This window comes from Notechis scutatus, chromosome 4 (genome assembly GCF_049901735.1).
Source record: "Notechis scutatus isolate UNSWTSFEM ecotype Mainland chromosome 4, rNotScu1.2, whole genome shotgun sequence".
Taxonomy (NCBI): domain Eukaryota; kingdom Metazoa; phylum Chordata; class Lepidosauria; order Squamata; family Elapidae; genus Notechis; species Notechis scutatus.
The window spans coordinates 125,233,457-125,254,133 of record NC_142012.1 but is presented as its reverse complement, the minus strand read 5'-3'; the positions used below and the strand labels follow the sequence as shown (position 1 = coordinate 125,254,133).

Below are 20,677 nucleotides of genomic sequence, written 5' to 3'. Positions count from 1 at the left end.
TCATTTATCTATTCGGGTAACTACTGATCCCTAACTATTTAACTTTAAATGTCCTGAACGAGATACTAAAAGAAGTTACACCCCGGCTTGTCCTTTTCTCGGGTCGTCATTTTAACAAGATTACATGACTTCTGCGTATATAAACAATCCTTTAAAGGACCCTCCAGCCTCTTGGACTCTTATTACAATGTGCATCTAACTGCGCATAACATTATGGGCCGAATTATTGTGAACACGGGTCTAATTTATGACACAGGAGCAACTCTCTAAATTCGAATTTGCTTTGTTTTGAAGGGGGAAAGAAGACTCCATTCGCAACCAACAGCAAGGGCGCCAAACCCACTCCGGCCACGTGATATGGGGAACCGCGTCTCTCTCTCTCTCTCTCTCTCTCTCTCTCTCCTCCCGCATGTGACAGCAGTTCTTGGCTCGCCTTTGGGGGCTTCATACGTATGCGGGCATCGTCCGTCCTTTGCACACAGCCGACGAGCGGATGTGACGTTCTGGGCCGCTGGGTTGCTGCGCAGTTCTCCGGAGAAAAGAGAAGGAGAACGAGAACGAGACGGCGAGGCGCATTCGGGAGGGATTCGGTCTTGTGGCAGGTTTCGGCGGCAGTAGCCCTCGCCCAGGCTTGGCCTCCTCCCGCCTCAGGCCCCGAGAGCGAGAGAGCGAAAGCCGGGCAGGGGCCGCTGCGACCCAACGCTGCTGTTCGGTGAGTGAGGGAGCGCCGCCTCGGCCCCTCCCCTCTTCCTAACCGCTGCCGGAGGGGAGGAGGGCTGCAGGTCGTTTACGGGCCGGCTCCCTTTGCCGAGGGGGGGCCATCCCCGAGCGAAAGTCGACCCGGGGAGTTGCCTCCCCTGCTCCCGGCCGCCCTCGCCCGTCAGCGTGGCGGTCTCTCCACACAAGGCCCCGCGGCAAGGGATGCTTGGCCGAGCTGAGGCCTCGGCGGCAGACCCCGCGTTTGTGGGCGCTCTTGAGCCGTTTCTGAGGCACCCAAAAGCCCTCAGGTCTCCTGGCCTTCCAGCTCTGCATCTCATGTTGGGTCTGCAAAGCGGTGCTTGCCAAGAGTGTAGATAGACCTGGCGGTTGTTTTCCTATTCGAGGGGCTGCTGCTAAAGGGTGGGTTTTTTGGGGGGGGGGCGGCGGTGGGGAGCAGCATCTTTTGATACTGAGCTGGGAGGTGAGGCAGCAGTACAATTACTTGGAGGTAGAATAAACCCCGATTCCTGATTTGTTAGCCTGCGTTATTGGGAGCAATTTAATCTAGTCTGGATTTCAGTGTTGACAAAAAAATTACATCAGAATTAAAACAGATTTGTATTCAAGTGTGTACTTTGTATATTTGTTGAGAGGGAAAAGCATGCTCTTATATGTTGGGTATACTAAACTTGAAGTGTAGATGCTTCAGCTCTAATCTGTTTTATAGAGTTGTGGCATTTTTACGTGGTGTTTTTGAACTAGCATTCCAACTGGTCTGAGCCCAGCTGCATAAAATATGTTTCTTAACTGGAGTCTCCACATATTTTATTTCTAGGTTTCTTCCCCCACCCCACCCCCCAAATTTGGATATATTCTAATGACTTTCAGGGAAATAAGGTGCATCTTTCTGAAAATATAGCTTAAAGACTGAAGTGTCTTAATTTAGGTTTTTATTCAAAATTAAAATCATGAGCAAGTTGTGCAAAATCAATTAGTGCGATTGATTTCTTCGTAAAACAGTGAATGCGCACATTCCACTTATTCATCCATAAATATTTGTAGAGAATGTATAACTGAATTAAATTGCTAAAGATCGTTGGCATTTATCATTCTAGTTCACTATCAAAATAGCTGATAAAATGCATTGCATAGCTGATTAAGTTCATACTGAGGTTAATATTAAGCTACTAGCAGTTACTAGAATTTAAAATTAAAATTAACAGTGACTGTACTCCTACATAAGACATACACATGATTTCTTGTCCAGTTGCTTGACTGATTGAGCTATAAACATTAAATATGTTTACACATTGTAGGAAACAGAAGTACACTGATTTATTCTGTTGTATGATTACAGCCATTAATAGAACAAACTTGGGCAATGCTATTTGTCTTGTGTCCTGCTCTGAAAGTGAAGAACTGCAAATTCTTGTACATTTTAGACTATGGCATTAAAACAGTTGTGTGGCATCCTCTCCCTGTAGGGGAAAATTAACTCAATGATTTTTCAAAAATCAAGTTAAATTTTCCCTTAGGGAAATTAAGTCCCTGAATAAACATAATTCCCTACAAATGTATGTTGTTTTTATAGCCTTATATATTAACTATTTTTTGCTGTCAAAATGAAATAATTTGCTAAGATTGCCAAAGCCATGTGTTTTTCAATTGCTTGTACATCCCAGTTAAAGACTAAGAAAGCTTCAAGATACTAGGGGGGGAGGCTCTTTCCCCTTGATTTTTTTTCCAAAAAATGTTCCTGCTTTGAAGTCTATTAAAATAAATTATATGCAATGCTTTTACGATAAAGTACCAACTGTAGTGTTATATACTGATGCAAACTACAAAAGAATTTGATTTTTGAAAATGAAACTTAAGCAACCTGTGAGTCTGTAGTGATGTGGAACTGTCTAAATAATACACTTCTGATTAATTACTATAAAATTTGTGGTTTTTATTTTCAGCTTAAGATTCCACCTTAAAAATGCAGATTCACATGCTTAAGTATTATAAATTGCAGTAGTTGGTATCTATGCATCTGATATTGGATGCTGGATGTTTTGCTACTATCAAACTAAAACATCCATAATATTTAATGTAGAAGGGACCAACTAACCAAAGTAGTTCTTGTGCGTAGGATTTTTTAAAATCCAAGCTTTCTTGCAAAGGGACCAAATTATGGTTTTATATCCAACAAAAAAGTTTTCCAAACCTTCTCCCTGTTTTTGGGTATTAATGTACAGAGATCATTGTAATATCTTGCAGTGAGACATTGAGAAGAAAAATTGCGACAGTTGATTCATTTGTAGTTGAAATGCAGGACACAAAATTATTTTTATATACTTAAATAAGTGTGAATGAGACTGGTAACTTAGTTCCAATCTACCAGAGTTTGGACTGTGGGGGCTGCAGTGCAACTCATGGCTTGGCACTTAAGGCCATCTGTATTATGAAAACACTTGAATGAGTGGCACTTGAGAGGCAGAACAAACAAAAGATAAGACTTTGGACACTTTTGATCCATTCTGTAGTCTCTGCCATAGAGGTTTTTGCAGGGTTCTGCTTGTCCTGTATAGTTTTGAATAGGACTGTGTAAAGCATTTGAAAGGAGCATCTTGGAGAATATATTGATACAAGCTAAGCATCTTTCAGAAAAGTTGAAGAAGCTGTATTCTCTGGAATGATTGGAGCATTGAAGCAACTTTAATGTTACTGCATCCAGTAGGAAAGCTTTTGAAGCAGTTGAGCTGAGAATGTAGCTGCTTTATTACTTCAAAGAGTAGTGTGCTTCACTCATGGCAACTTATTTTGCAAAGCACCTCTTTTAAATATTTTATGTAATACTTGCTTCTAAAATAAAATAGCTGGGATAAGTTATGTGAATATTTTTAGTATAATTGTATATTGTTTGTAATTGTCTAGAAATATGTTGAATTCTTGAGCAGATGTTTAGAACTCTGTTTCTAAATACAACAAAATTTGAAGTTATTTGCCAGCTAAAGCTTCCAACTAGAGAAAACATACTTAGTCTCTGTTAAATTCACAGTAATTGCATCCAAATCAATCTAATCCTTTGTCTTTTAAAGCTATGTGAAAACTTCTGCTAATGTAGCCTGGTGAATCAGATATACTATGATTCAGTATTAGTTGTCTTAGTTATGGTTAATTTTGTAAGGGATAATTCAGTGCTGTATTTGACTAATAAATCCAACTCTTGATGGAGGAAGAATTTTTTTGGTCAACCTGTCCTTTGGCATTAGAAGTTCTTAATGACTCACCTCCAAAATAGAAGCACAGTTGGTTCCCCTAATTTGAGTACAGGCAGACTTTAACTTACTATCACAGTTGAGCCCAAAATGTCTCTTGCTAAGTGAAACGCTTTTTAAAAGAGTTTTGCCCATATTACAACCTTTCTTGCCACAATTATTAATGAATCACTGCAGTTAAGTTGGTAACACAGTTGTTATTGAATCTGGGTTCCCAATGTCCTTTGCTTGTCAGAAGGTCAAGAAAGGCAATCACATTACCCCAGGACACTGCAACTGCCATAAATGAGTCAGTTGCCAAGCGTCTGAGTTTTGATCACATGACTATGGAGAAGCTGCAGTGGTTGTGAGTGTAAAAAAGGTCATGTCACTTTTTTAAAATGCTGTTGTAACTTTGAATAGTTACTAAAATGAGTGTTGTAAATCAAGGTCTACATGTATTGTATTTTTTAAATTAAAACCTATCTGTTCAAAATTTAATATAATTTGTTCATAATTTGTGCTGCTGTCATATGGTTGAAATACTAGAAATGTTTTTCATAACAAAAATGGGTGAAATATTGCAGGTTAAAGTTATATTGGTGGTTCTTACCTGAGCCTGATTTTGTAATAAAGTTCATGGATTCATCTGAATGTTAAATTGATAATATGAAGCTAAATTTATCTTCATTACTGGCTGCAATATTAATCATGTGTAAATAGGTCCCATAACAGTGGAATTCATAATTAATTGTGTGTAACTATATTTTAAGATTCCAAATCTGGCTATGTACTTCTTCGGGCTGCTTTTGCTGAATTCTGAGAAAATCTGGTAGTCACAAAAAATTAAAAGGTGGTTTATTTGTTTATCGTGGTAATAAAAGTATAATACACATTCATAAATCTATTTTATTCAGTATTTTTTTTCATTTGATGGCACAGCTTCTTGTTGACATAAAAGGGTGGATAGAAATGTTCCTAATATATGTGGGAGATTAGCGGAATTGAGAAGAGCAATATTCTGTTCTTAAAGGATAGCAGAAAGCTCCAAGTGGAACAGAAGCTCCCTGATTTCATAACACAAATGAATATATTAAGGATAATATTTACAGGCAATGTTTCTAAAAAGCAGAGTATAAAATATTATGGAATACTAATTTTATGACTTTTACATATAGTATATTCAGAATTAGTTAATAAATTCATTCCATGATAACTAAATCAAATTGGCTTTTGTGATTCTATAAAATTTTAAATATTTCAGTAATATATTAACCATAACTAGGACAACTATATTAATACAATGTTCTGTCTTGGAATAGTAGTTATATTTCAAGTTAAGTTATATGATGTATATGGGCACACATGCTTTCTTGTTTCTTAAAACTGGCTCAATAGTATAGTAGTACATAGTATCCATAATCCGATTCCTAAAAAAGTATTTTTTAGCAACTGTAATCCTACAGATTATAGAAATTGCTTACTTGTTTTTTTATTAGCTTTTGAAGACAAACAAAACATAAACCTTGTACACATTAAACCTCTTTCCCTTGTAAATTTTTACAAGGCAGATAATACAATATTTTATACAATGTGATTTTAATATTTCTTCTCATTGAATTTAATCATCATATTCATATTTCCCTCTGTCTTGTTTACAATTATTCTCCTCCCGCTTTCCTCCAAGGTTTTACCAGCTCTCACATAAACAGAAACACACAAACACATAAAGTAAAACTTCTTTTTCAAAAAGTAGCTTGGCCCCGGATTACCACTCTTTGTATGGACTTCAATTAAATTCATATTCATCTTATATGCCATTACCTATCTTAATTACCATTCTGTAATTTCTTTGTAGCTTCTCCCGCTTTCCTCTCTTCTTAATTCTATTTTGTTTATTAACTTAATTTAAATCATTATATTTCTATCCTTTGTCCATTATTTCCAATTATCTATATATTTCATTCCCCATAGTAAAATAAAAAAATTTCTCCTGAAATCACAAATCAAAGTATGATGCCTTTCCATCGCACCTCTAAATTAACATTTAAGGTAACTCCAAATTCCCTATCTGATTCTGCTTAGTATACATACTACTTACAAAAGAAAAAAGAAAAAAATAATGAATCCATAACATAATTAAATATATCATCAAACATTAAATCTCATATCATTTCAGTTATCTATTTCAAAAGCAAGTATCACAATAATATATTCATACTAACATCCACGCAATAATCAATTAAGCTCTACATTTAAACTAAATATTTTAAACCTTATTTTATTAAATCTTAAATTCTACCATTATTAAACTTTTAATATTTTAGTCTTTACTCAGATCTTATAAAGTTATAATTTTTTATTTTTAATACAAATACTACAATACTATCATATGTACCTTGCAGAATCCTTTTAAAACCAAATTATATTACCCTTTATCCCTAAAAACCATTTCTTTTTCACATCTTGTTTAATGCCCTCGTGGCCTTTTTCCCCCTTCTTCCTCCCTGTCTTATCCCATCTGGTCTTTTTACCCCCTTAACTTCCCCTCTCTGTTGTATTTCTCTTCCTTTTGCTTTCTAACCTCATATTGATTTTGCATCTTATTTTCTTCTTTCTTAAATATTTTTTTAAGTCTTATATCCTTTTTCCCCCCTTTCTTTCTTCTTTCTTTCTTAAGCACCTCTGTGGGTTCATTAAAGATGGCTTCTTCTTCTTCATCTTCTTCCATCAATTGTTGTATTTGCTGATAAGTAGCAAGCGCCATTTCTAAAAAGCAAAAAATTTGCCCCACATCATCTTTCTTTATTTTGCCATATTCCTCTCTCAGTTCATCAGCAGATAAAATCATTGTAAATCCTCTTCTTCTTTTTCTTAAAACAGCCAAAGATATTTCCAAGCTTAAAGCAAGTCCCAAAGTCACCAAACAATCCAAACAAAGCACAAAGTTCTTCCCTTCTTCCTGGGTTAAAATCAGTTGCAAAGGGAGAAAAAGAAAACCAGTCTGTATTTTAAGTTCTTATTGCAGTAACTTCCAATCTCTAAAATCTTCCAGGCATCTCCTTCAACAGAATCTTAGTATAAATTTTCCTTTTGTCCTCTCCCTTCCCATTTATAACCAGAAGCTTTAGATTTTTACCTTTTATAGAATAGTAGTATTTTCAGCATTCATTCGTTAATTCCATGTGGAAGGAGAGTAAACTTTCACTTGAAACACTTTCACTCGCCGCTTGCCAAACTCTTCTGGAAACAAAGTATCTTTCAAACAAAAACCAAATCTCAGATTTCAGGATGTTAAATATATCCTCTAATCCCAGTTCAGCCAAAATAACTTTCGCTTCAAAAATTTCTCCTTCCTCCTCCAGCACGATCTTGTCCGGTTGCTGACTTCTTTGTGGCGGCCATTGCTGACCGCCGCTGGACCGACTTGAGAAAAGGAGGTTGTGCCGGGTGGGGAAGGGGTCTGCGAATACCCCAACCCTTGTCCGGATCCTCCCTTTCTTCGGTTGCCTCTACGGGCAACCTTATCCTCCGGACCCGTCTGGGTCGGAGGAACCAAGCGCAGCTAGCGCGGCGGGGATCGCAGAGATCGCGAAACCCCACCGCCTCCGGCCGACAAACCGGAAGTCCAGAAATTGCTTACTTGTTGATGTGAAATGTACTTGTAAATATCCTTCTTGTTTGCAATTTTATGCAATTTTGTGTACAAATTTATAAAAATATTTAATAAAATTCAGTACTTGGACTCAGATAATAGAAGGTGCTTTGGAGCATGCTTGGGACAATTCCTTTCTGGAACTTATTGAAGCATTTGCATATTTTTTATGATTGGATGGCTGCCTTCCATGCTGAAGCACAAACGCAAGAAAAGGTTTACCTGCCCAGTAAAGCACTTCTTTGTTTTCAGTTATGAAGTCCTACGGAGACCAAATATTTATAACTAACCCTATATCTAAGTTGTCATGAGAGAGTAAGTCCTGTTGAAATCTGAATTGAATAAATGTCAGTCTCAGAATTTCATTGTTAGAGATATTATCAGTTAATCTACTTGGTACAATATAAAATTGTTCAAATATCAGTATTTTCACAATCATATTTGGTTATGAATACAGGATGTACTACTAACTACGTATTCATTTTTTTTTCAGAGATGTGCTTTTTATTATTCTCATATTCATAGTGAAGAAGAGAGCAGATTTAAATAATACTGTTAAAGCATTGTAGTCTACTAATTGTGTGACTCTTCCCTTTCAGTTATTGAAATCATGAATCCTGTTTATAGTCCTGGATCTTCTGGGGTACCCTTTGCAAATGCCAAAGGAATTGGGTATCCAGGTATGTAACTTAATCTCATAAAACTTTCTGTTGTGATTTCTTATTTATCAGACCAGATGCTATGATAATCTCAATTCTGAATTGATTTTGCATGAATGATTAGAGTCTTCCTGAACATGGTAGCATCAAGATGTACTGAGTTCCCCAAATTTCAAGCATATCTGAGAGTTCTATATTGGAATAGCTGGTAGTTTCAAGAAAGTATTGACTTGGGAATGTGCCATCAACTTCTTTCCTTTTTAACATAAGGGTATGAAAATTTAAAATAGTTTTGATATGTGTATCTATGCTATTTGGTATAGAAAATGTAAACTCATGATGATACTGTTTTCCATTCTATGGCCACAAAAATTAGGACATAAACTATAGATTTTTGCACAGACATTAAAAGCTGGTTTTTGACCAGATTTCCCCAATATCAGTTTCCACTAGATGTGTGAACCAGTTCTCAGCATTCCATGGCATATCCATTGTTGGGAATTGAGTTGCAAGCCATAGTTACAGAGGGCATCCAGTTGAGCAAGGCTCTTTTTGAAAAGTATTGATGAGCTAAATAAATAGTTCAGGCATTTAAATGATATGTTTTATATGACAAAATATAAAGCATTACTTTGTTATGGATTGAAATTATATTAAGTAATGTAGTATTACATTTGTTGGATAATAGTACAATATTGATACATCTGAAAGTAATTTTCAACTGTTTCTTTTAGCTGGATTCCCAATGGGCTATGCAGCTGCTGCTCCTGCTTATTCTCCTAATATATATCCTGCAGCAAATCCAACATTCCAAACAGGTATATGGTACTACTGCACAATTCAGTAATGTAAAGTTATTGCAAATATTGAATATGTTGACATCTGTGATAGTAGAAGTGACACATAATCACTATGTGTCAACCCTGAAGCTGATCTGACCAAAGCCATTTTGGAAGCCTGACACTAAGTAGCCAAATACTTCAATTCAGGATCTCTATGTCTGAAAATGTCAAATACAAAGGCAGAAGGAAAATGTTGCAATATGTTGCATATTTCTTCATTGGTTACATTTGTCCATCTTGTAGTTTAGAAAAGAATGGAAACCCTCAGAGGAATAGCACTATGCTTATATATAAGTGGGATTTGAGTCCCCAAATTATTTGTTAGAAAGAATAGATAGGTGGCGGCAGGGTGGGGGGGCGGTGGCGGTGGCAGAAGCGGCGGCGGGGGCAGAAGCGGCGGCGGTGGGGTGGGGGCGGCAGCGGGGGCAGAAGCAGCAGCGGCGGTGGGGGGATGGCGGCGGGTGCAGAAGCGATGGCGGCGGTGGGGGGTGCAGAAGCAGCAAAGGCCTTTTCTGCTGCTGCTTGGCGTGGCGCTCGCCTCGCCCCGCCTCGTGCCTGCCCCTCCTCCTCCTCCTCCTCGCTGGCTCTTGCCAGAAGGTTGGGGTGGGCACTGGGCCGCATTACAAGGCGACTTGGGCCGCATGCGGCCCGTGGGCCGCGGGTTGGACAAGCCTTCACTAGATAATGAATGGCACAGGGTCCAATCTAGAAACTATTAACTCAGTTGACCATATGGTATATAAAACTGATATAAAAATACAAAGAAAACAATAAAATACTTTAATAAGTCATCACCCTTACAGTTCACCACAGTCTGATCTAAATATTCTCTCCTGTTTATATTGGCCTTGACATGAAGAATGCAATTTTACTAGTGATTTGCAGGTTTGTTCCCTGCAATAAACATTGTTTTTCCTGGGTGGCCCATTTTTTTTTTAAACATGACTCTTAAATACACAGCAGAGAACAGTTTGCTGTCAACACGAATGTGTCCAGTGACTTCAGTGGTTGGTGCTCCACAAATGCACAGTCTTTCTTCAAGTGGGACTCCATGTCTCATAGAGTTCAGTTATTCAAACTGAGCTCTAAAGAAAGCTCTTCTGCAATGTTGACATATGTAACTTCTTAAACATTTTTCTAACCAAGAGGCTGATTTGTGTTGAATGAACCACTTCAAAGACATGACACATTTAAGTATTGCAGCCACATCAATAACTCTTTGTTTGAAAGCTTCCTTGTCCTTTAGATCTGATTTGACTAGGATATTGAAAGATTATATTTGAAAGTTGAGTGTGGTTGAAGTAGAAAGTATGGTTATCAACTCAGATAACACAAAATAGATACTGTGGCTAATGTACAATAGGAAAAAATTAGTGTAGTTTGATAGGAGAGAAAATGGGCTAGGAATAATAAAGTGCAATAGACACAAAGTTCTTCACCTAGGAAAAAGTAACTCAGATTCACAGATATAGGATGGGAAAATATTCGGCTTGATGATAATGCTTGTGAAATAAATATTGGAATTGTTCATTTATGAATATAAATCTGAAAGCGTTTTTTTTACTGCTAAGAAGACAGGTGCAGTTTTAAAATGTATCAGAACTGATATGGTTTCTGAGTCAGAGGAAAAATAGTTGTACTTTATTCTTCTTTGGTCAGGCCCCCACTTTGAGTATTGTGTCCAGTTCTGATTACTGCATATTAAAGAGGATTCAGACAAACTGGAACAGGCTCAGAGAAGAGCAATGCGGATGATCAGGGGACTAAGACCCATGAAGAGATATTGAAGAAATTGGGAATGTTTAGCCTTGAGAAACGAAGACTCGGGGCAGAGGGCATAATAGTATCCTTCAAATACCTGAGAAGATACCATACTGAAGAAGATAAAGACTTTCTCTGATATTCCAGAGCTCAGGATGCTTAATAATGGATTTAAGTTACAGGAAGGCAGATTCTGATTCAATATTAACAAAAAAGATTATAACTGTAAGAGCATTTCAACAGTCTCATCATGTGTACCCTTCTGCAGTAAGAACAGTTCAATGTTGCACTGTATGTACCTCCAAGTTGGTAGTATGTGTGCAACAGTATATTGGGTTGCAAGTTAGTTTCTAGATTAAATATCCTAACTTGCATGGGGTGTGAGCATGCTTGGGGTAAAGCTGGGCCTTGATTGTGTTGGTGGCATATTATTCAAAATTTGCCAGAACTGACAATTACTGTCCATATTGGTGACAGGGCACAGATCTGACTAAGTGTAAATAATGCAGCCTTCTCAGTCATACTAAAATTTCATGTGAAAACTTTGATTGACCAAATCTATGTTAACTGGCAGAGATCTATATGGGCCATTTGGTGATGAACATGGCACATAGAATATTGTAATTTGGAATATAAGAAGAATGAATGCTTAAGAAAAAGAAGGTAATTGGATGGAAGGGAGGAACTGTACACTAAGAAAAAAATAAAGATGCAATCGATTCGAATGAAGATAATCTAAATACACATAGGGAAGTGCAATAGTCCTCTCTTATTGACTGCTTGTTCTGAGACTGTTCAAAGCTACAACAGCACTGAAAAAAGGAGTTTTATGATGATGTCTTCCAAATTGTGAATATCATAATGTCTCCCCACCACGTGATCATGATTTGGCAAGTGGTGTGCATTTACAGTGTCCACAGTCACGTGATTGCAATTTGTGACCTTCACATCTAATTTCCAACAAGCCAAAAGTATTGCTAGAAGTATTTTAGGACTTTTTATGGGAATTATAGTGATATGTTGAAGAGCAGAATATAAATGAATATTTTTAATTCTAATGCCCAAGAAAAAAATGATGAAGAGAATGCCTCAACTGCTGTAAGAAAATTGAAAACTGGTAATACTGGAAGTGTATAAAATAGAGGAAGGTTAAAATACGTAAAATGAAGCTAGTTTAAAGAAAGGGAACGAAAAGGGAGGAAACTGATGAACTAAGTGGACTGGGAAGGGAACAAAAGGTATTTAAGTATTATAGAAAGAATTAAATTCACTAGGTAAGCATCTTCTGCTCTAGGCTTAGGATTCCACAATCAGCAAGGAATATTTCCAACCATTTATACTTTTAACAGCTTTGTTCTTTCTAATTTATGTTCGATGTTTCTATATCTGAATCCTATATTCCGAATTAAATTCTAGACCTCAAATCTATACTAGAATGTTCCAAAGTAAACAATAAAATCTAATTTCCACTATAATTTAACATACAATAGTAGAGATAGTCCTAGGGTAATCATCACTCCTTTAGCGGCAGTTCAAAGTTACAACTTAATTAATGTTATGATTTGTCCTTGAAGTTCCAGTTGTCCCAGCACCCCAGCAATCAGGTCATGTGATCATGATCTGGACTCTTGGCAACTGGCTCTCACTTAGGACAGTCGTGGTGTCCTGCGTACATGTGATCACAATTTGTAATCTTCCTGCCAGCTTCCTACAAGCAAAGTCAATGGAAAAACTGGCAGGGAAGGTCAAAGTCGCTTGGGCAAGTTTGCCCAACTGGTGCACCATTCCCCAGCCCCTCTGCATTTGCATTGGGCACCTGCTCAGCTTCCATGAGCATTGCTATGTTCACATCAAACTTCCCCAGCCACTCACGTGTTCCCTGAGCCTCATTGACCTTATACCTTCCCCATGCCTGAGCTTGTACCTTGCCTGAGATCACTCTATCACCCTCATGCCTTCCCCAAGCTTGATGGCACTGCTACCATACCTCCCCAGTAACAAACACCCTCCCCCATCCAGCAGCAGCCATCCCAAGCCCCACTGCACTTGTGCCATGCCTTCCCGGTCACATAAGTATTCTCTCGCCCCTCTCCCATTCAGCAGCCACTTAGCTGCCTGCTGACTTGGTTGCAAGCCACCTGGGAGTTTTAACTTCCTGCTAGCTTGCACGCTAACTTGATTGTTAGAAGCCAGCAGAACATTGCAGGGAGATGCTCACTTAATGACCCAGGATCCTCACTTTAACAACAACATCAAGGATTGTCGCTACTAAGCAATGTGGTCACGTGATGTTGATCTTTAGGACTGGATCACTTAGCAATGGAAATTCCAGTCTCCTTGTAACTGGAGGACTACCCGTAAATACTTTTTATCAAACTTTACAATGGCAACAATCCAGAATTTATGACAATAGTAGTAATCAAAAATGCAGTTTAATACTACATTATTTTACATTATATTATGCATTTTGTGAACCTTCCAGAATCATTGAGAGTCAGGCAACATACAAATTTGATGAATAAATGATAAAAAATCCTGTTTACATTGTACTTATTATTTGCATTTCTAAATATTAAAAGCTGAGTACTTTCTTGACTATTTTTAATAATTACATATATTTTACTCTTCTGATTGTGCTTATAGAGATTCCATCACTGAGTTGGGGGCTGGGCCTGCAGGATAATTATACTGATGATTGTAGGGTTTTTATTTTAACTTTGGCTGCCAATTTATATTTATTTTAATGTGATCTTGTAACACTGTATTTTTAACTGTCGTTAGCTGTCCGTACTGATCATGTTGAGGTGGGTAGTCATATAAATTTAAATAAATAAATAAAACTTAGGTGGCTGCAGTTTATTCCTATTTTTGTGATTTTAATTAGAAAAAAAGGATCATGCTATTTCTCACTGTTTAATAATATGAATATTACAAATTATTGAAACACAAAGTTTATACATGCCTATCTTTTAATATAGGTTATACACCAGGCACACCATATAAAGTCTCTTGCTCACCCACCAGTGGTACAGTGCCTCCATATTCTTCTTCACCCAATCCTTACCAAACTGCAGTATATCCAGTTCGAAGTGCCTATCCACAGCAGAATCCATATGCACAGGTAAAAAGATGTTTGTTGCTTGCGTTAATTATATAACAACTGGAACTGTGCCATTTTCTAGATTCTTAGTGTTTGTGATGTTTGGGGTGGGAATATAATCATTAATCATATGTATATTGTAAATCAGAATTTTAGTGAATTCTGGCTTATAGTGGATAATCTGCCTTCAAAACAACATGATTGTTGGCTCCTTGTTTCTGGCTTGTTTGGAGATACAAGCCAGCAATTCTGGTTAATATGCAGTTACGCTTGTGGTTCCCAATTAGTTCAGATTGATAGAGCAGCTAATTAGGAATAGTTTTGAAAGAACTGAAAACTCATTACTGATGAACAGTAATCAGTTCTTTTTTTTTTCCTTTTTGAAGAGCCCGACTCATACCTGATGTGTATAAATAAAATAATGGCATTTCCTTGAAACCGTGTGGCCTTATAGTATATATCAATAGTACTGGAAAGAATTTTAGTAAACCAACCATTTTTTTTCAACAGCAAGGCACTTACTACACACAGCCTTTATATGCAGCACCACCCCACGTAATCCATCACACTACAGTTGTGCAGCCCAATGGAATGCCTGCAACTATGTATCCAGCACCAATTCCACCTCCCAGAGGAAATGGTGTCACCATGGGAATGGTGGCTGGGACCACAATGGCAATGTCTGCAGGTAATTTTATTTTATTCCAAAAGTCTGTGATATGGTATTGGTGTTATAGAGTGCTTGATATCCATTAGTGTGGCCAGTTGGGTACTACATATAAATTGTCAGACAACCATTGGTAAACAGATAATCTCTTTGGCACATAGCACTAACATTTTTTATTCTTGTAACTAATCCTTTGACTATCAAACACATTTTAAAATGCAGGTCCTTCTGGGACAGTGAGCCTCGCAAGCCAATTGTATAGGTAGTTACTTGACCTACAATAGTTCGTTTAATGATCATTTGAAGTACAGAGGCATTGAAAACAAGTGACTAATGACCATTTTTCACACAAACAACCATTGTAGCATCTTCATGATTACACAATAAAAATTCAGATACTTGGGAACTGACTCATATTTATGATTGTAATGTTCCAGGGTCATGTGATCACCTTTTACAACCTTCTGTTATGCAAAGTCAATGGAGAAGCCAGATTCACTTAACCGTGTTACTAACTTAACAACTGCAGTGATTGGCTTAACAACCATGGCAAGAAAAGTCATAAATGCACAATTCACTTAACAAATGTTTCACTTAGCAAGATAAATTTTGGACTGAATTTTAGTTGTCAGTGAAGGACTATTCGTATTCTGATTTGTAGAATATTTATTTATTGTTTGTCAAAATGTAGAAATAAGTGTTAACATGGTAATGCAAGAAGTGAATTTAATTTTGTGCCATGCCTTAATATTTTAATTGGGAATTCTGAGAATTACAGTCCTAAAATATTCGTAAGACATAGGCTGTGGAAGTCTGATACAACATGCTGGGGAAACAAAAATAGGACAAGAGAGTCTGCAAACATAATTTAAGTTTTTGTAACAGAAAGTCTGGTGGCTATGCCAGCTTCCAAATTATTTATAAACAACGAAGAATGCTAATTATAAAGTAATTAAGTGTGGAAATATTTTTTCCTCCCCAGGTACCTTGTTGACAACACATTCCCCAACTCCCGTAGCCCCCCACCCAGTTACAATGCCCACTTATCGAGCTCCAGGAACTCCAACCTATAGTTATGTGCCCCCACAGTGGTGATTACCATTACCCAGTGTAAGTATTAATACATTTATAGCCTTAATGATTTCTCTAGTGTAGGACTACTAAAAGCTCTTTTTTCCCTTCCTTTTGAATGCAGATTTGAAGATGGGAGATATGCAATCAAGTAACTGAGGTTTAAAAGTTGGTGCTGAAGCCTTCATGCCTCCAACCAGGACTTGTTTCTTCTGAATGCTTGCAATCCTTTGCTAAACACTAATTCCACTGAAGACTTCCCAGTGCTGCATATCTTACATCTTGGAACTCCAGCAGTTAGTCTTAAAGCAAATCCTGTTTTGTGGACTGTCTTGCAATTTTTAGCTAATTATAATGATTAAAGGGAGTATAAATTTATTGATTCATATCTAGTTGAATGCATGTCTAAAACTCGCAAAGCTTGCTCAACCTACCTGCTCTGACTGATGCAAAAATTGTCATATGCAAAATCCAAAAAAGTCAAAAAGTATTTTACAGTTTATATCACTAATGCACTGTTGTAATGTTTGCAGGGTCTTAAAGAGGTAGAATTGTGGCAATGATTTTTTTTCATCATTCTACATTAGCAAGTGTGTTATCCTTTTGCGGCACCAGGTAAAGGGAGCAAAAATTAGTGATGTTTTTCTTTATGGTTCAGTGACTGGAAAATGACTCTGTAGAAATCTTGCAAAGGAACCATTTGTTACTTGTAAGTTCTTTCCATTTCCACTTTTTGGATTCAGTGTTGTTATGGACATTCTCAAGGACAAAAGCATACAGGAAAAATACAGTTAAGGTCTTGCTATCTAAATCATTGATCATCATTGGAATGTTTGGTGGAAAATCATCCATGTAATGGTTTACCTCCTAGAACAGTCTTAAGTGATTGATGTCAATGATTGCCACACTGCTGGTAAATAGAATTTTGTTCAATTTTGTACAGGTCCATCCTTCCAACAAAAATGGGCTAATCTTGGCCAGATTGATAGTTTGAGCAGCTTTCTTTTGTAAGAGCATAGTCATATCACTATTTCAATAGAAAAGAATTCAATATATTCTGAAGAAAAAATGTCCTTTTTGATATATTAAAGGGGAGCAAACTAATTAAATGATTTTATTGGCTTATTTTCCTTGCAGCATGGATATGAACCAAGTGTGGAAGCAATTGTTAGAATATACCTTTACATAAAAAGTAGGACTAAATTCAAAAGTGATCAAGTACAAAGATTCTTATTGGTGATAATATTTTGGCATAATCTTGGGCATATACTTTTTTACCTCCTAAATTGCATTTAGAAAAAGTGAAATTAAGAAAACAGATGCAGTATTTAATTGCAGCAAACCACTCTCAACTCCTTGCCTACAGCTTTGAGTCTTTGTAGAAGTACCTCAGTCAATGCTGTGGCGATATAGGGCTAGTCTTGGAACCAGTTTGTGTACCAAAATTATTATGGGATTTTTAAATTTTTGTTTTAGGCTTTAATTTCAGTGCTAAAAGCAATCAAGGGCTTTCTTTGAATTGGCACCAATTATTATTTCCCCCAGTATTTCCTGTCTGCAATAAATAGTGGAGTCAAAGGTTAAAATGTTCCCTTTTAAAGTTAACATTTGTAGATTAGTTTATAGTATTGGTAAAATATTTGCAAGTTGTTGATGTTTTTTAATTGTGAAATTGAGCATCCTAACATTGGGATGATAAGTTTTTAAATCAGATGTTACAGCCACTTATATGTAACTTGGAAATTGATTTTAGTACTACCATCCTATTTTTTTTTTTCCTCTGGGGCAAGAATCTTCTGTGCCTCAAATCCCTTTGAAACGGCCTTTACTATGTTTAAACAATAACATACTCTTCTTTTTGTTTTACTTAAAATGGATTTTCTTTGGATCATTATATGACACCTGTATCCAAATGCCAGTGACACAACATAATCATATGTATTCTTACATTTTAATCTTGAGCACTTATTGCAGCTGAGAAAGTTCTGTATCTAAAGAACAAGCAAATTCGTTCTTTCTTGCCATTTGGGTCTGCTTAGCTATTCCATTTGTGAAGTTGTCATCATTCTGAAGAGTGGTCCTTAAACTTAATGATTATTTAGTATGGACACTTAACCAGCGTAGCAGGCTTTTAAAGTTAAATGTTTCTTGCATTTATCACAGATGTGAATTTTGAAAAATAGTTTTGCCAGGGACATGTTGAAAATAAATAAAAGCTTATCTCTTTATATAAATGTCCTGAAGTCTGTAGCTAATGCAGCACTTTGTAAATGGTGAAGATAAATTGTACTTGATTCTTCTCAAGTTTTAGTTTCTAGATACTTCCTTGGTTGGTTTTTTGTTTAAATATAGTGATACCGTAGTAACAGCTTTTAGGTAATCCGACTGAGCACTTTTTTCTGAGTTGTATTATGGGATTCTTCTGCAATGGAGGAATAGTACTATGCTGTCCCATGAGGAATAGTACTTCTTGCAAAAATTACTGCACCTTCCAGAAATTGGGGGAGGGGGGAATGGGGCAATGAAATTTTATTGGAGATAAGTCCATACCTCCGATAGCGTCAGTAGGAAAGTAACCAAAAGCACAGTGATGAGAAGATGTATATAGCTTGGTATATTGTTGCAAATAATTAAAAAAAGCATGACTATGAAACAAAGTTTGTACTTCAAATGGATGTATTAGACAGGGGATATTGTGGATTTTTTTTTCTCCTTCTGGCTGTTAGTTCCCTGTTTAGAATTCCTGTATGGGAGGGTGGGAAGGTAAAGCCTCTAATTCTTAATTGCATTGCATTAATTGGTTGCATTGAAACTCCTCTGAAAGCTTTAAAGGAGGTTGATGCAGCAGAGACAAGGCTCCAATCAAGCTGCTTCCAAACACAAATGCAGCCTCTAGAGGGGAATACAGTAACATATTACAGCAATAACAAAACAAAGGATCTGAGTTTAATTTGAAAGGCTATGTTTTTAAGTAATACTGAAGGCATTGTTTAGGAGACATTCTCAAACTATATAACACAATATTTGAAGTGTCTTTTTTTTTTTAAATAGCAAAATAGACACATTCTACAGATACTTTATAATTGGCCAAGAAACTTGTAGATGTAATCAGTGGTATTAATGCTAACCAACTGACATGAAACTAAATATCCCATTTTTAATTGAGGTAATAAATGTATAACTAAAATATTATTGTAGATATACATTGAAATACTCTGAGAAGCTCATACATCACCACGAAATATGTCTTGATGTCACGATGGAGATAATGGAGGAAAGAAGATTTTTTGCTTTATTTAGATTCCGGAAATGTAACCCAGTAAGAGCAGAGGTTTTAATCTGTCATGACTAAAACTTGGCACAGGCTCCATAATATAGTTAATATTCCATGACCATTGCAAAGTAATTTTAACTTCAGTGGAAAATTTTGAATTTATTAAGGAAAAACTTTTGTTCCTATGTGTTTCTACTGAGCATTCTCATTGCTTGGCTGTGTAAGTTAATTTTGTTACAGTCAAAATGCAGGGGAGCAAAACATTTTCAACTAGTTTGTATTGCATTGTTGTGTCGATACTATGAAGCAGACACCCAACACCACTAAAGATCTGTTCTGGGGCAAGAAAAAAAAAGGTATTGATAATTATTTTCTGAAGGTGAAGTTTAATATTGCATTCTGTATTAGGTTTTTTGCTAATTTAGCACATTCCCTTTCTGTCTCTGCCTGCAAACACTGAGCCCCAATTTGTTTTTAACCTGTGATAGGCTTTGTTTGCACTTGGCCTTTCCTCTTGACTTTTTCCTCTGTGTAGTCATTCCTTCTCAATATATCTAACAATCTCATCCATGTGGAATAATAACAAAAGGGAGACAGCAGTGCAGGCAAGGGAGCTGCATTTATATTAAAACATCTCATTCTTGTTCAAGCTGCCAGTCAGTAGAGATTGAAAGGCAGCAAGCGACAAGTAACTGGAGAGAGGTTGTATTATCAGAATCTTGAATTGTTTCTTCAGCTTACCGAAGACATTGCTATTTATGAGATACTGAGGTGGCTAAAATGAAATGGGCACTCTTTCTAAAATGACATGGAAATATTTGAGCATCCCAATATCAGGAGCCATTTTAACATACCAAGATAGTCTGAACAGTTTGACTTCCAATTCCCTGTCATCGGTATCTATATGACTTTTGCTAATCTAATAACGACTTTCGAGCACTTAGCAAGCAAACTGTGGAAGCTTCACTTAGCTTGCTGCTGTACAAACTTGTTTTTAGTAGAATGGATTTGTTAGTGGGATTTTATTGTAGTGCTATTATTGGCTGCCCTTGTGGGGTGAAAAGGGGAATGCATGCAACAGAAGTGCAAGAGGCCCCAGTAATAGTGTTGTTATGAAATAGGCACAGGTTTCCTTTTTATATAACTTTAAAAAAAAACTGTCTTAAAACAGTTGTATTGGTACTTTTCCCCAAGTTTAGGTCAATGTTGTCTTCCAGAAGTTTAAAGCATCACATCTTTTGCATCAACACATAGGAGTGGCAATTCCATTCTGAGCCAATTGTATAAAATTCATTTTTATTATACAATCGAATGAGTAGATGAGCTCAGAGTTAAATTCTTAAAAGCACGTTTATGTAACAGGAATTGTTATGTATTAATACTTCAGTTTTCAATAAAGATTGACTGTGTTGCTTATTGTTGTTTCTTTTGCAACTACAATCCTCAAAAATATGCTAAATGACGTTTAGGCTTTTTAATATGCATTGTATTAGAAACTGTTCATCCCTGACAGATAGGCACATTCTACACGTTGTGGATTACAATTGCCATCAGTCTCAGCCAACAAAGCTATTAACAGTAGATTGTGGGAATTGTGATTTAAAATATCTGAAGGAATTCACATTACCTGCCTCTCATTTACTGAACAAGAGTTTGATTCACATGCCTCTTGCTGTCTTACACCATCCCATAAATGTTTTTAAAAAA

At 36.7% G+C, this 20,677-nt stretch overlaps 1 protein-coding gene across 1 annotated transcript; it reads left to right on the top strand.

Moving 5' to 3' along the window:
* The first annotated feature begins 249 nt into the window (after nt 1–249).
* On the top strand, nt 250–20,386 carry FAM168B (family with sequence similarity 168 member B). The gene is made up of 7 exons (XM_026680777.2): nt 250–712; nt 8,196–8,276; nt 8,990–9,073; nt 13,837–13,979; nt 14,469–14,646; nt 15,608–15,735; nt 15,821–20,386. The coding sequence occupies exons 2-6, from the start codon at nt 8,207–8,209 to the stop codon at nt 15,718–15,720; spliced, it is 588 nt and encodes a 195-aa protein (XP_026536562.1). The 5' UTR covers nt 250–712; nt 8,196–8,206; the 3' UTR covers nt 15,721–15,735; nt 15,821–20,386.
* Nucleotides 20,387–20,677: the final 291 nt, after the last annotated feature.

What these genes read in the sequence shown, in the direction of transcription:
- FAM168B (XM_026680777.2), top strand. Translation starts at nt 8,207, where the DNA reads ATGAATCCTGTTTATAGTCCTGGATCTTCTGGGGTACCCTTTGCAAAT. An exon ending in CAAAGGAATTGGGTATCCAG is followed by an intron (nt 8,277 to 8,989) that starts GTATGTAACTTA and finishes TGTTTCTTTTAG; the next exon opens with CTGGATTCCCAATGGGCTAT. An exon ending in AAATCCAACATTCCAAACAG is followed by an intron (nt 9,074 to 13,836) that starts GTATATGGTACT and finishes CTTTTAATATAG; the next exon opens with GTTATACACCAGGCACACCA.